Genomic DNA, 12885 nt, shown 5'->3' on the forward strand with positions numbered 1-12885 from the left:
TAATTCGTTATTGCATACATTATCAAAGAGGTACTTTGACTCTTTCATCAATTTTACATCAAAGAACTTGTCAAACTTGCTTTAATCTACGTACTCGCTCATAACAATGGTGCATTTTGAAAAGCTGATTTCCAAAACCCATAACAATTATTCTAATAAAACAAATTCAGACTGCAAATTAATTCTACTTAACTTTAATTTCCATTTAGTTAATGATGATATAAAATTTCAAGTAAAAAATGCATCAAGTTTTCTAAAAACTGGTATCATAACATAAATCAATCATACAGAACAGAATCTGAATTTTACACAAGAGTAACCTTATCCCTGACATCCATATTATTATATTTCAAATACTTACGTTGTTTTAAGCTGATTCACCCACACATATACTGGCAGCTTTGAGCGAATTTCTTCTTTACTTCTCACTTTGTCTGGTAACAAATACTCGATGGACGGGGCCATAGCTTTTATCCGATGCCTCGCGAGGGATGCATTCAGCTTTGTTTTATATTCTATAATTGCCTCTTCCACGGATTGCACAATAGGGTTAAGTTGTTCTTCCTTGAATGGGGTTCGCTGCTGGAACTTGCGACTCTGATAGTCCCAGACAACAACAAATACAAGTGATTCATCTTCCTGGCACTGAAATATATGATGCAATGTTTGTTTTTTTACATAATTTGTTAGATTTTAAGAATTTCTATAAGAAGGAACATGAAGAAAAAGTAGTTTTGGGGTTTAGAAGTTTATACACTTGGTTTAAGAACAAACATGCCCAGCTTTGGACTGGTAACTTCCCAATAATAGTTAACAGAATTTTTCCTACCACTTACCACATGGAGTCTTATTTTTGGGGGGTTTAATTGTTTTTACGTAAATTATAACACATGCTTTTTTTGGTCATATCTGAGTGGACCATTTCTAAGTCATATGTGAGAGAGAAGATTTCAGAATCATGAGTGAGCTTATTAAGACAAAATAATGACCATTAGACTCAATGGACGAGACAAATCGTCAAAGAGAAATTACATGTCTCCTCAGAGGATCAAACCAGTCCTGAGCATGCAGCCCTGGATTACTCATCCAATGCAATTTGTATAGGCTACAAGCAGGCGAACTATACATTCATTTGATTAGTATGAAGTTGATAAAAAACAAGAGCTGTCAGTAGGACAGCAACGCTCGACTATTCTAAGTGCTTGATAGTAAAAGAGCCTTGATAATGTAAAATTTTCAGAGTTAATAACAAAAGGACAAAATTTTTCTTTAAATCCATGTTAAAGTTAAAGGCCTTGGACAGAGTCCTATTATGTTCTCAAAGTATAAAATATCAACTTGTTTCAATAGAATATGAAAATATCTGAGGTGGAATGCAAACCTAAAAGTAAATTCTAAGTTGAAAAAGGGGTATAATTCTGTCAAAATGCTTGATACAGTTACCTCCTCCTGTCTACAGGTTGGGGTTATAATGGTGAACAAGTGTGCAAAGTTTCAAAGCCATATGTCAATGGACTTTGAAAATATTTGAGGTATTACAAAAACTTAAAACATAAATTCTAAGACGAAAAAGGGGCATAATTCTGTCAAAATGCTGGATACAGTTACCTCCTCCTGTCTACAGGTTGGGGTCATGATGGTGAACATGTGTGCAAAGTTTCAAAGCCATATGTCAATGGACTTTGAAAATATTTGAGATAATACAAAAACTTTAACATAAATTCTAAGTCAAAAAGGGGCATAATTCTGTCAATATTGTAGGCAGAGTTATCCAACTTGTCAATCTGATGTACCTTGTTACTATAAATAAGTATTGTAAGTTTCAATTGAATATCTCAAGCAATAATTGAGATAATTGACTTTACAAAAAACTTTAAGTAAAATTTCTAAGTTAAAAAGGGGCATAATTCTGTCAATATTGTAGGCAGAGTTATCCAACTTGTCAATCTGATGTACCTTGTTACTATAAATAAGTATTGTAAGTTTCAATTGAATATCTCAAGCAATAATTGAGATAATTGACTTTACAAAAAACTTTAACTAAAATTTCTAAGTTAAAAAGGGGCATAATTCTGTCAATATTGTAGGTAGAGTTATCCAACTTGTCAATCTGATGTACCTAGTTACTATAAATAAGTATTGTAAGTTTCAATTGAATATCTCAAGCAATAATTGAGATATTTGACTTTACAAAAAACTTTAACCAACGCAGACGCCGACGCGGACGCCGACGCCGGGGCGACTACAATAGCTCTCATATTCTTCGAATAGTCGAGCTAAAAACTATTTCAATGCTCTTCATTACATAAACTATGCTTTGATTCTCATCATAAGTTGTATGGTAAAAGCTCAGATTGGATGGATGAAAGGGAGTAGAAAGGTGAGAAAATTTTCAAAGGTTTCTAATTATACATGAATATTAAGCTCCCAGAAATGGATTATAAGTTTACAAACAGATTTTTATGTTAATCAGAGTTTTGATCAAGTATAAATATATTGATATTTTGATCTATTTTCAGTATTTATTATATTATGACGTCTTCAGAATGTACTCTATAAGATTTTATGGATGTCAACTCCTTGAACTAATATACTTGGAACCATTTTATTAAATTGCAGTGGCACTTAGATTAAAAGGGAAAAAAAATCAGTGCAAAGGCATTAACATGTCTTATCATAACTTGCCTGTTGTTTAGAACAACTTTCCCAATATATCATAAATGTTTAGCAAACATTTCCTATAATGTTTACAAACTTAATGTTCAATGTTTGTATAAATAATATTAACTCGTGCACCCGACGCTCTAGAGTAGAATGACAAATACTTTACGTCTCCTATCACGTCATGTTTCTTTATTGTAGAATCTAACTTTTCAATAAATATCATTATGAATATATGAATCAATATGCATTAAACAAGTTTGACGTAACATTATAACTGAAGCTTATAATAATTTATAGGACGTAAATAGATTTTTCAATCATCTAATAACCAGTACCCATAACGTAATAAAGCAAACTTGAATGAACATAAAAGCTAGTTAAGACTTAGGTCAAACTGTACCATTCAATAAATACATTTGCGTATTAGAATCATCCATTTAGAACTATTCAATTTTAAGTATAATGTAAAAGCCGGGATAATGTAAAAGTCAATCTTATCAATGTTATGATATCTGTATCATAAGCCAGAGTCATCGAACAAATTTTAACTTATGAAAAACATTTTGAAATGTATCTTTACAAATAGGTTTTCCGATTGATGCATTTGTCAACGAACTACTTAACTGATTAGAAACCATTACCAACATTTCTTGAATTGAATAAACTCGTGAAAGGATGCCAAACGTAAGTCTTGTTATTTAAGGATTATATCAAAGATATGAGAAAGATTCTTCCGGTCAACAGTTTACGAAATTATGATAAGTGTGTAAATATTTTTAACAAACCAACGCACTTTCATGAATAACAAACAATATCAATTATAGACGTCTGCGGATTCTCTTACACAAGTCTTGCTGAAGTCAAAGACCTGATTAAACTTTCAAATCTTATAAACAAATTAAGACAGGATTATGTTTAGGGAGTGTAAATTTACCCCCAGAATGGTCTTGAAGCCTCGAGATGAAAGAAAGGTCATTGAGTACAATTTACTTTAAAACGGAATAAATTTCATTATTATCCAAACTTTTCTTGTTACAAACTAACCATTTGAGCAGGAAAAGCCATGATTTAAACAGTTTTGAATCTGTTATCTTTGATCTAAAAATGAGTACAATTAGCAATATGTTATTGGAAAACTGGAAACGGCCTTTTGTGTGCTGGTGCGTCTTAAAGCAAAATGACAGCTACATTAAGATAAAAGTGTTTCTATGATAAAATAACATGGGATAGGGGACTGGTCATTTGAGTACAAACAGATATCGAGGAAAGTCATGGCTTATAGAATATAGATTATATTGTAGAATTATTCACGACTGAGGTTTAGTCAACATTATGTTGGCATATGACTTTAAGTCACACCAACATTGCAAAGGTCATTATTGATTTGAAGTCAGCAACCCTTAATAACACTCGGCCATGGAGGTATGGAGGTAGAAAAATAAATCGGTAATATCTCAGAACAATACACATAGACTTTCTTGCTGATGCCACTCTATTTGGCTATTGTTAAAAGTTAAAATATATGTGCTAAATCCTTTCCCTTTCCCCAAAAGTCAATAAATATATAAAAAATACCAAAACCCAACAGTCTATCATTGCTCTTTAATACAATACCCCTGAAATTTATTTCAAGTCCCATATTCGTTCAAAATACAGGTAAATGTCTACAATCATAGTCAAATCATCACGTCTTGAGTTTAGTAAATCATATTAGGATGACATTTTTCAATAAAGGTATAAAAATTCTGTCACATTAAAATCTCACTTCTGACCTTCAAGTATGTTCACAGGACAAACTCTTTATTCAATATGTATATTAAAAATATCAAATATGATTACAGACTTACGACAATTTGTACATAATTGCTATTTTTATAATATCAAATTACAATATTTCAAAGCCCTTTTAAAAGGCGGTCAAGGTAAAATTTCATTATACATTTGGTGGAACATACTTTAGTTATACATTATGATAAATATTTATGAAAAATAAATTAACTAAATTATTTTGATTAGTTTGGAAATCCATCTGATATCAATCCAAATGTTAGAATTATTGAGTATTTGTATATATTTAAAAATCTTCTATATCTTTGTATATATTTAAAAAACCGCAGTGTATGTCAACACAGCCAAATGTTTAAAAGTTACAAAAACTCTGTGGCGAAAACATTTAAATACACAGTGTTCATTTGTAATTGAAATATTATGCATTATGAAAACATGATGCGCTCGAAATAGAAGAACAAAAAACTTTAGGCTCCCTAGTACTATGTAATTCTTGTACGAAAATTTGGTACGCAGGTATACATTTACATGCATTTCCTAATAATTATTAACATGACCACGCCATTTTTTTATTAATATGCTTGACTCAGGGAGCAGTGAAAAATAATGACGGCCCCGGTAGTTTACTATCAAAGCATAACTGTCAAATAAAATGATGTCGCACTTAAGTATATTACAAGCAATGGTTTCTTTATAAGAAATACAAAATGCTGAATAACACATACTTTATTTTGCAAGAATAGCGCTTTTAAATTATGCACCTTTTTTCTCATCCTAAAATCTTTCAATTCTTGCTCTGTGCTCTAGCTTTTACACAGCTATAAAGGCGCAATATTGTACAAATTACAACTTATAATTACTAAGAAGCTTTTAGAGGCCACACGTATGGAAGTTGATAATGTTAGCTCAAGAAACTTTACTTACTTAGCTTAATTAACTTACTTAAATACTTAAGAGATTATTTGAAATCTGGACTCTATGAGTCCTGTCCCTGGAGCAGAACTGATGTCATTTGAGGAAACATGATCGTGACCCCCTATGATCTCCTTACCTCCATTTAACTTAAGTCCATGAACATGGATAAAATGATTATAAATATTAATGCTTAATAAAGTATATTCTTTAATTTGGCTTCTTATTTCTTATTGTAATTAAGTGTAGTGTCAAAAGTGCAGTTTTAACTTATTATATTTTAATTCTATCCTAATTTGTTGAAGGTAGTAAAAATATTTTCACTAATCAGCTTACAAATAAAGAATCATTAAGACCGCTAAGACCATTAATCATGTGGAGCTCTATAAGGTTTTTATCAGCATGGAGTATTTATGGGGGCAGATTTCACTGAAGTGGTTTGAAGTATAAATCATATTACAATTGTAAGACAAATAGTGCAATCTGTGACACCAGATAAACCTCCGTAAATATGTCCATGAAAAATGTTCTCGTTTTGGTTTTGATCAAAAAGGTGCTATAACAAAATTATGAGGTTAAACTAATGATGCAACACTTGAAGAAACATTATATTTCATTCCACAGTGTAGTAAGTTAAATATCAACTAGTAATAATTGTCCGTGGATAGGACATGGATGCCTCCATATACAAATCACAGGACTTCTAATGTCCTACAGCATGACAAAATGATGGCGGGAGACAGACGGACAAGGAAAAATCTTTATACCTCCATCCCCCCCTTGCTCTCCATGAGGGGCATTTAAAGTGATGATTGTAGGAAAAATATGGTACTGTTTTTTTTCAATGCTCAGATATTGGTAACATCTTTTATGGTTATTATACGTTCAAGACATTCAACAAATTATAAATCTTGTAGAAATATGAATCTATGCATTTAACATTTGCTTGACTTTGCTGTCATTGCCTTTGCTGACACAGTCTAATAATTATTGCCTATATTCACCACTTACAAAAACAGAGTTAATAAGATTCACACCTGTTACTCTCACCTATATAACTTACTGTTCATTATTAATTCACAATAAAAAATTGCATCACAGTGAAACCATATGAGTGTTTACAATACGTTTGACAATCAAGTTCTTTATCCAGACTTTTACTTAAAATCTTTATTCCTTTTCTTAATTTATGAATCAAATAAATTGCAAAATACAATGATATATGAGATGCTATTTCTGTAACTTACCTCAGGAAAATGTGTGAAAAATGAACACTCTTGTAATAAATCTTCGAACACTCTTTGATCTGAAACAAACAAAAGAAAATAAATCAAAATCATGCAACATTTAAAAAACCCACTACACTTTCTGCTGTTTACTTTGAAGGTAGAAACTTAAAAATGTGACAAAATATTTTCAGATGTCGAAACAAGATTTCCCATCTTTATATGGAAAATAAAAAGAACTCAAAGTTTGCTATTTAACCTAATCAAGCTCTAAGATCAAGATCATTGGATGCTTATGGTTTGTCTAACATGATAATGATCGCAAATTTCAAGAAGAGCAATGCAAAATTGCTCGTCTGTTTAAAAATTCTAAATTAAAAATAAAGATTTCACAATGATGTCCAATGTCAAACAATTTTGCCTCGTCATGATAAGTAAACATTCCATTAGTTTCATAAAATTGTTTTGAGAAATGGGCTACATTATAATAACAAAAAGTATCAGCAAAGAGCTTTCTTGCATATCAGACTGGCGTTTCCTTGAGTTTTACCCATGTCGGAAATTTCATCTTGCATAGGGGGTGCCAGATGAGTCGCATGCTGTACAATGACGTCATTTTACCGTAATGTATAAAGTTGTAATTCTTATGCTGTTGTAAGAAAGTAGTTACGGTTGAATGATATATTAAATTTCCATTGAAAATAAAGATAAAGAAATTTAAATATAATGGAATATATATGGTATAATATGCAAGAAAAAATATCTGACATATGTTTGCAGTTCGGATCGGAATATCTGTCCCTCGGTCACCCGCCCATGGCGGGTCACCTCGGGACGGATATTCTGATCCGAACAGCAAAATATGACAGATATAATTACTCTAAAAAAAATTTCAAGATCAGTGAGGGCATACGTACTATACATATACATGTATTAGTATTAAATATTCAGAAAAATATTAAACACCTGTATTCATTTTCTAACATTCTTTCATTACAACTTTGTTATTGCATTAGGACCTAAATGATTTGCAAAAATTGTCTCATAAATATTTCACAACTTAAACATGTTCCGATACCTGGTACCATTTCTTTTCAAGAATAAATAATTTGATTAAAGACAGAAACTAAACAATAATCAAGTGCTTTGTCACTGACCGGATTTTTTGTATTTACTGTTAACGAAATCATTTAATTCATTAACAAAAACAGTTTACGCGTGGTTATGCTGACATCATGTATGTGGCATTCGGAAAACATTTTCTTTTCTCCAGCTATCACTCAACGGTAGGCGGAAATGAATGAAATATTCTGCTGGCTATATGTTTAGTGATATCAATATTTACAGACCTTCAACCATGAAGTCAAGTCTCAATGTAGTTATTACGAAAATATTTGGACCCTATCGTAAAACAAACATATACTGATGAGCTCTTTGTTTCTTTTACGAAAATGACCGATTGTAAGAGTAAAATTCATTACAAAATGTACTATACGAATGACCTATCACACAGAGTACAATAAAATTCCATCACCATTTTCGTAATGCTTCTGCGCTAACAATTATAATATAACCAATGTTTACAATCTCAAATATCGCCCATTGGCGACTTTCAAACACTGAAAGGATGCCGGAATCTATGTACTTTATCAGTAAATAGGTTTGTTATACAATAATTAAATTGACTAGTGACAAGCTTTTCATTTTAGCGTAGACATTTCGCATGGGTATAAGATTATATATATAGATTATATGAAAAAAAAAATGGGCTTCTTTGTATTTTAGATGTATTCAAAAATCAATTTTCTATAGAAAGATTGTCATCTTCTTTCAGTTTCCTGAATATCAACATTGAATGAGAATAAAAGCGGTTTCAAATATATACATAAAAGGGCAAATATCATAAATTAGATCCAATGCATAAACTTAATGCCCTGTTTTTACATTACTTTGCCCATGAATGGTTTTTTTCGATTTTCAATTTTAGTTTTAGAAAGTTTGTCATCAATTATGAATTTTGTTAGGGACAAAGGTATACATTGTTTGTATAGGCGAGGGCATTACAATATTAAAATTGATGTAAGAAATGTAAATGTTTGAGTGATTTATCTAAAATGAACATGTAATTTAGCCATTAATGTTCAAAGACAGAAAATTAAGCTTAAGTATACAAAAACACTTCAAAAAACACATTAAACTGCATGAGATATTAATTTTTACTAACTTTATCTTAATTATATAAATAATTAATAAAAATAATTATAATAATGAAAAATAAGTGCCAATGTTAAACTATTTTAGTAAAATTTTAAAATCTTCATGGTACAAATTAGGTGATTTTATTTTATTAATAATTAGCTTATTTATAAGAGTTGATGTTTCTAGTATAAATTTACCTTTTTAAAATTTAAACATCATAAACAAAGGGACAGTCATTTCAAAAACTCATGACACAAATTAAATCAATTATTTCGTGGAGTAAAGAAATCCAAGAACTTGCTTGATAATTAGTATACAGAAAGCACATTAAACAATATTTTCCATTAATAATTTTTTAAACCACTTCAATATATTATAAAAATCAGGTGAAATACCTTTATTGAACAATAATATAATATGAAATCAAGTGAAATTTCACCCACAGTTAACATTTGTTGCACCAAGTTCTGAATTCAGCCAGTTTTGTACAGGTGGGGTAAATTTGTTGCACCAAGTTCTTAATTCAGCCAGTTTTGTACAGGTGGGGTAAATTTGTTGCACCAAGTTATTAATTAAGCAATTAAGCCAGTATTCTAAAAGTGCGGTGAATTTGTTGCACCAAGTTATTAATTAAGCCAGTGTTCTACATGTGGGGTAATTAAACTTGTTGCACCAAGTTATTAATTAAGCCAGTGTTCTACAGGTGGGGTAAATTTTTTGCACCAAGTTATTAATTAAGCCAGTGTTCTACATGTGGGGTAATTAAACTTGTTGCACCAAGTTATTAATTAAGCCAGTGTTCTACAGGTGGGGTAAATTTTTTGCACCAAGTTATGAATTAAGCCAGTGTTCTACATGTGGGGTAATTAAACTTGTTGCACCAAGTTATTAATTAAGCCAGTGTTCTACAGGTGGGGTAAATTTTTTGCACCAAGTTCTTAATTCAGCCAGTTTTTTACAGGTGGGGTAAATTTGTTGCACCAAGTTATTAATTAAGTCAGTGTTCTAAAAGTGGGGTAAATTTGTTGCACCAAGTTATTAATTAAGCCAGTGTTCTACAGGTGGGGTAAATTTGTTGCACCAAGTTCTTAATTAAGCCAGTGTTCTACAGGTGGGGTAAATTTGTTGCACCAAGTTTTTAATAAAGCCAGTGTTCTACAGGTGGACCAAGTTATTAATAAATTTAAGCCAGTGTTCTACAGGTGGGGTAAATTTTTTGCACCCAGTTCTTAATTAAGCCAGTTTTGTACAGGTGGGGTAAATTTGTTGCACCAATTAAGTTCTTAATTAAGTTTTATACAGGTGAAGAAATTTTTTTTTGCACCAAGTTCTTAATTAAGCCAGTGTTCTACAGTTGGACCAAGTTCTTAATTAAGCCAGTAGTGTTCTACAGGTAGGATAAATTTGTTGCACCAAGTTCTTAATTATGCCAGTGTTCTATAGGTGGTCCCCCAGTGGTTTGGGAAGTTAATATGACAATTTAAAAGACCTACAGCTTAATAGCATGTTTCATTAAATCTATCCAAAACAGTGCCGTCATGCCATCACAAGCTCATTATTCATTTATAATCATCTCATTATCTTAATACTATTCTTTTCAATGTATGTTTCAAAAGCATTCTCATACAGGCAAAGCTGGAGAGCTCATCATTATTCATTTATAATCATCTCATTATCTTAATACTATTCTTTTCAATGTATGTTTCAAAAGCATTCTCATACAGGCAAAGCTGGAGAGCTCATCAACCCCCCCCCCCCCCCCCCCCCCCCCCAACAAAAATAACAGCAATATTATCCCAGTAATCATCATCATTCTGTGAAATTACAGGAACTTGAATACCCGATTGTTACAGCTCATTTAATATTTATAGAAAAAAAAAGAGGTAAGAGATCAATCTGGCTGCTGTTTGACCTATTCATTATACCACAACATGTTATTTCTGTTTCCAAGTTAATTTGTGTATGGCTCAACAGATTAATCATTTAAAGCCTTGATGAGTTAATGAAAGTGACTTGCCCTATTATGAATTTGGAAGAATCCTGTAAAAGTTTAGTCTTGAAATTGTCAGCACTGAACAGTGTATGCGAGCACTGATCGCCAATCTATAGCTATCAAAGGGTTAGTGAAAGTGTCTGCTGAGTATAATACATGTATATAAATGCTTTTTATTTAAAAAAAAAAAAATTGAAGTAAAATGAAAATCAATTGATATTCATTCTTTTGATAATTGATCTATTTAACAAACAATTATCCCAATTAAATTCAAAACTCAGATTAAAGATAATACTTTAGTTAATATAATTCAATACAAATTACAACATGTACGTTTTAAAATGAAAGTATGTGTATAATGAAATCATATTTTTTGAAACAATATTTTGTAAATTAATCTATGCAAAAAAGTCAAAATTATAATGTAAATTAATTGAATGGGTCATAACAACATACATGATATTAATAACAGGAAAATAAATTTTTCGATGGTAGTAAAAATAATAGTTAAAATTTAACATGACCATATATTTTTGTTTTTTTATTAAAGTTTAAATCACACAAGATTTTAATCAGATATAGTTAAATCTTAATCTTTCAATAAAATAATTATGTAGTTCCCTAAACTGATTTTTCTTTTAAGCTGTATGGGTCAGTCAAGTTTGACAATAAAACAATACTTAGATTATTAATTTGGCAAATTCAATACCTACTCAAGTCAATAATATCAATTAAGTAAAACCTAGGGTGTTACATTCTATTGAAAACAATAATCCCATTCTGTATTAATTTCTACTGAAAGTATCAAGTGTTTCGACACCAAGGTATGTTCGTTAAACGCACCAATGAACTTTTAAAAGTATCGTAATACCGAAAAGTGTTTTGCGCATTTTGCATGCTTATTGTAATAAATGTAATCGGTTAATTCGGCTGATATTTAGACCAAAGTATCAGTTTATATTAATGCTGCAAAATCAGGAAAAAGGTGAAAAATATTTAGAGATCAAACTATTATTCCCTATATACATTGTATGAAGTACTGAAAAATTAAATAATATGGAAAGTTAAACTGATAATAAATGCTCATGTACAGGCAAAATTCTGATGAATCATTGGTTAATATTATAGATAATAAATCTTTGTAAAATTAATAATCATTAATGTTTTTTTTTTTTTCTGTCTTAAAAATCTGCAAAAATACACAATTAGTTGCACATAAGTGACTTTTAGTCTGACAACAAAAACCGAAGTGACCTGTGTTTTGATTATAAAATGACCCTCTGGTACCATCAATATCCCACAAGCTAAAAGACTGACACAACTTAAAAATTATTCTAGGATATATAGAGAGAATGATCTATACTGTGTTGGTGTGGCATTAAAAACGGAATCAAACAAACAATAAAGAGCAAAATTAATGATAACTCAGAAATTCTATGACTCAAAACATTAAATTGAACCGTGACCTGGACCCGAATAGATGGCATCAGTATAGAACCAGGTTTGCTTGGCATATCTTTGCAAGTCTTAACTTTCTGGTTCTTTTTTGTTGATTGCTTAATTAGTAACACTATGTTGATAATAACCACAATCCCGAGTTTTTGAACTTAAAAAAATCTGTGACAATAATTTTGGGACTGAAAAAGGTCTGAATTAACGTAAGTTATAAATTATGTTAATTGTGTTGCCTTGTGAGTAATATTGTTTATTATAGTGCTTGACCATTCAAAAACAGATTTTCTGTTTATTTGATGCAATTAAGTCAAGGTCAAAGCACAGTTTTAATCACTACTTAACACTGTATCAATATTTTGTGAGGTATTTTAGTATTTGATAACAAAATCTTAGGAACTGAGGCTTAACAATATAAAGGGATAATGTTATAAAATTGACACAAGATTTATAGGTCAGTTTATATAGTCTATAGGTCCCGCCTAATTTGTTGATATAACTTATTTGTCTGACCAATTTTTCTCTCTATCTTTTGTTAGGTTTTAAAAATAGCTGAACTCTATAACGTTTAACATACAGGCCAATATTAATTCAATGAAATCTGTAAAATACTTTTAAAGTCTTAACTAAGTATTTGATTTACTTGACGGA

General features: G+C 30.7%; 1 protein-coding gene across 3 annotated transcripts in view; it reads right to left on the minus strand.

Annotated features, from left to right (window-relative positions):
• The window catches only part of LOC132734073 (putative methyltransferase NSUN7), a 42515-nt gene that overhangs the window by 18511 nt on the left and 11119 nt on the right, over positions 1 to 12885 (minus strand). For all 3 annotated transcript variants that reach the window (XM_060720785.1, XM_060720787.1, XM_060720786.1), the window contains exons 4-5: positions 6612 to 6670; positions 362 to 645 (exon numbers count right to left, since the gene is read on the minus strand). In XM_060720785.1, the coding sequence (XP_060576768.1) occupies positions 362 to 645; positions 6612 to 6670 (343 nt within the window). The remainder of the gene's footprint in view (positions 1 to 361; positions 646 to 6611; positions 6671 to 12885) is intronic.

The sequence above is a fragment of the Ruditapes philippinarum genome, unplaced genomic scaffold (assembly GCF_026571515.1).
Source record: "Ruditapes philippinarum isolate M1 unplaced genomic scaffold, ASM2657151v2 ctg593_1_1_1_1, whole genome shotgun sequence".
In the NCBI taxonomy this organism is placed as follows: Eukaryota; Metazoa; Mollusca; class Bivalvia; order Venerida; family Veneridae; genus Ruditapes; species Ruditapes philippinarum.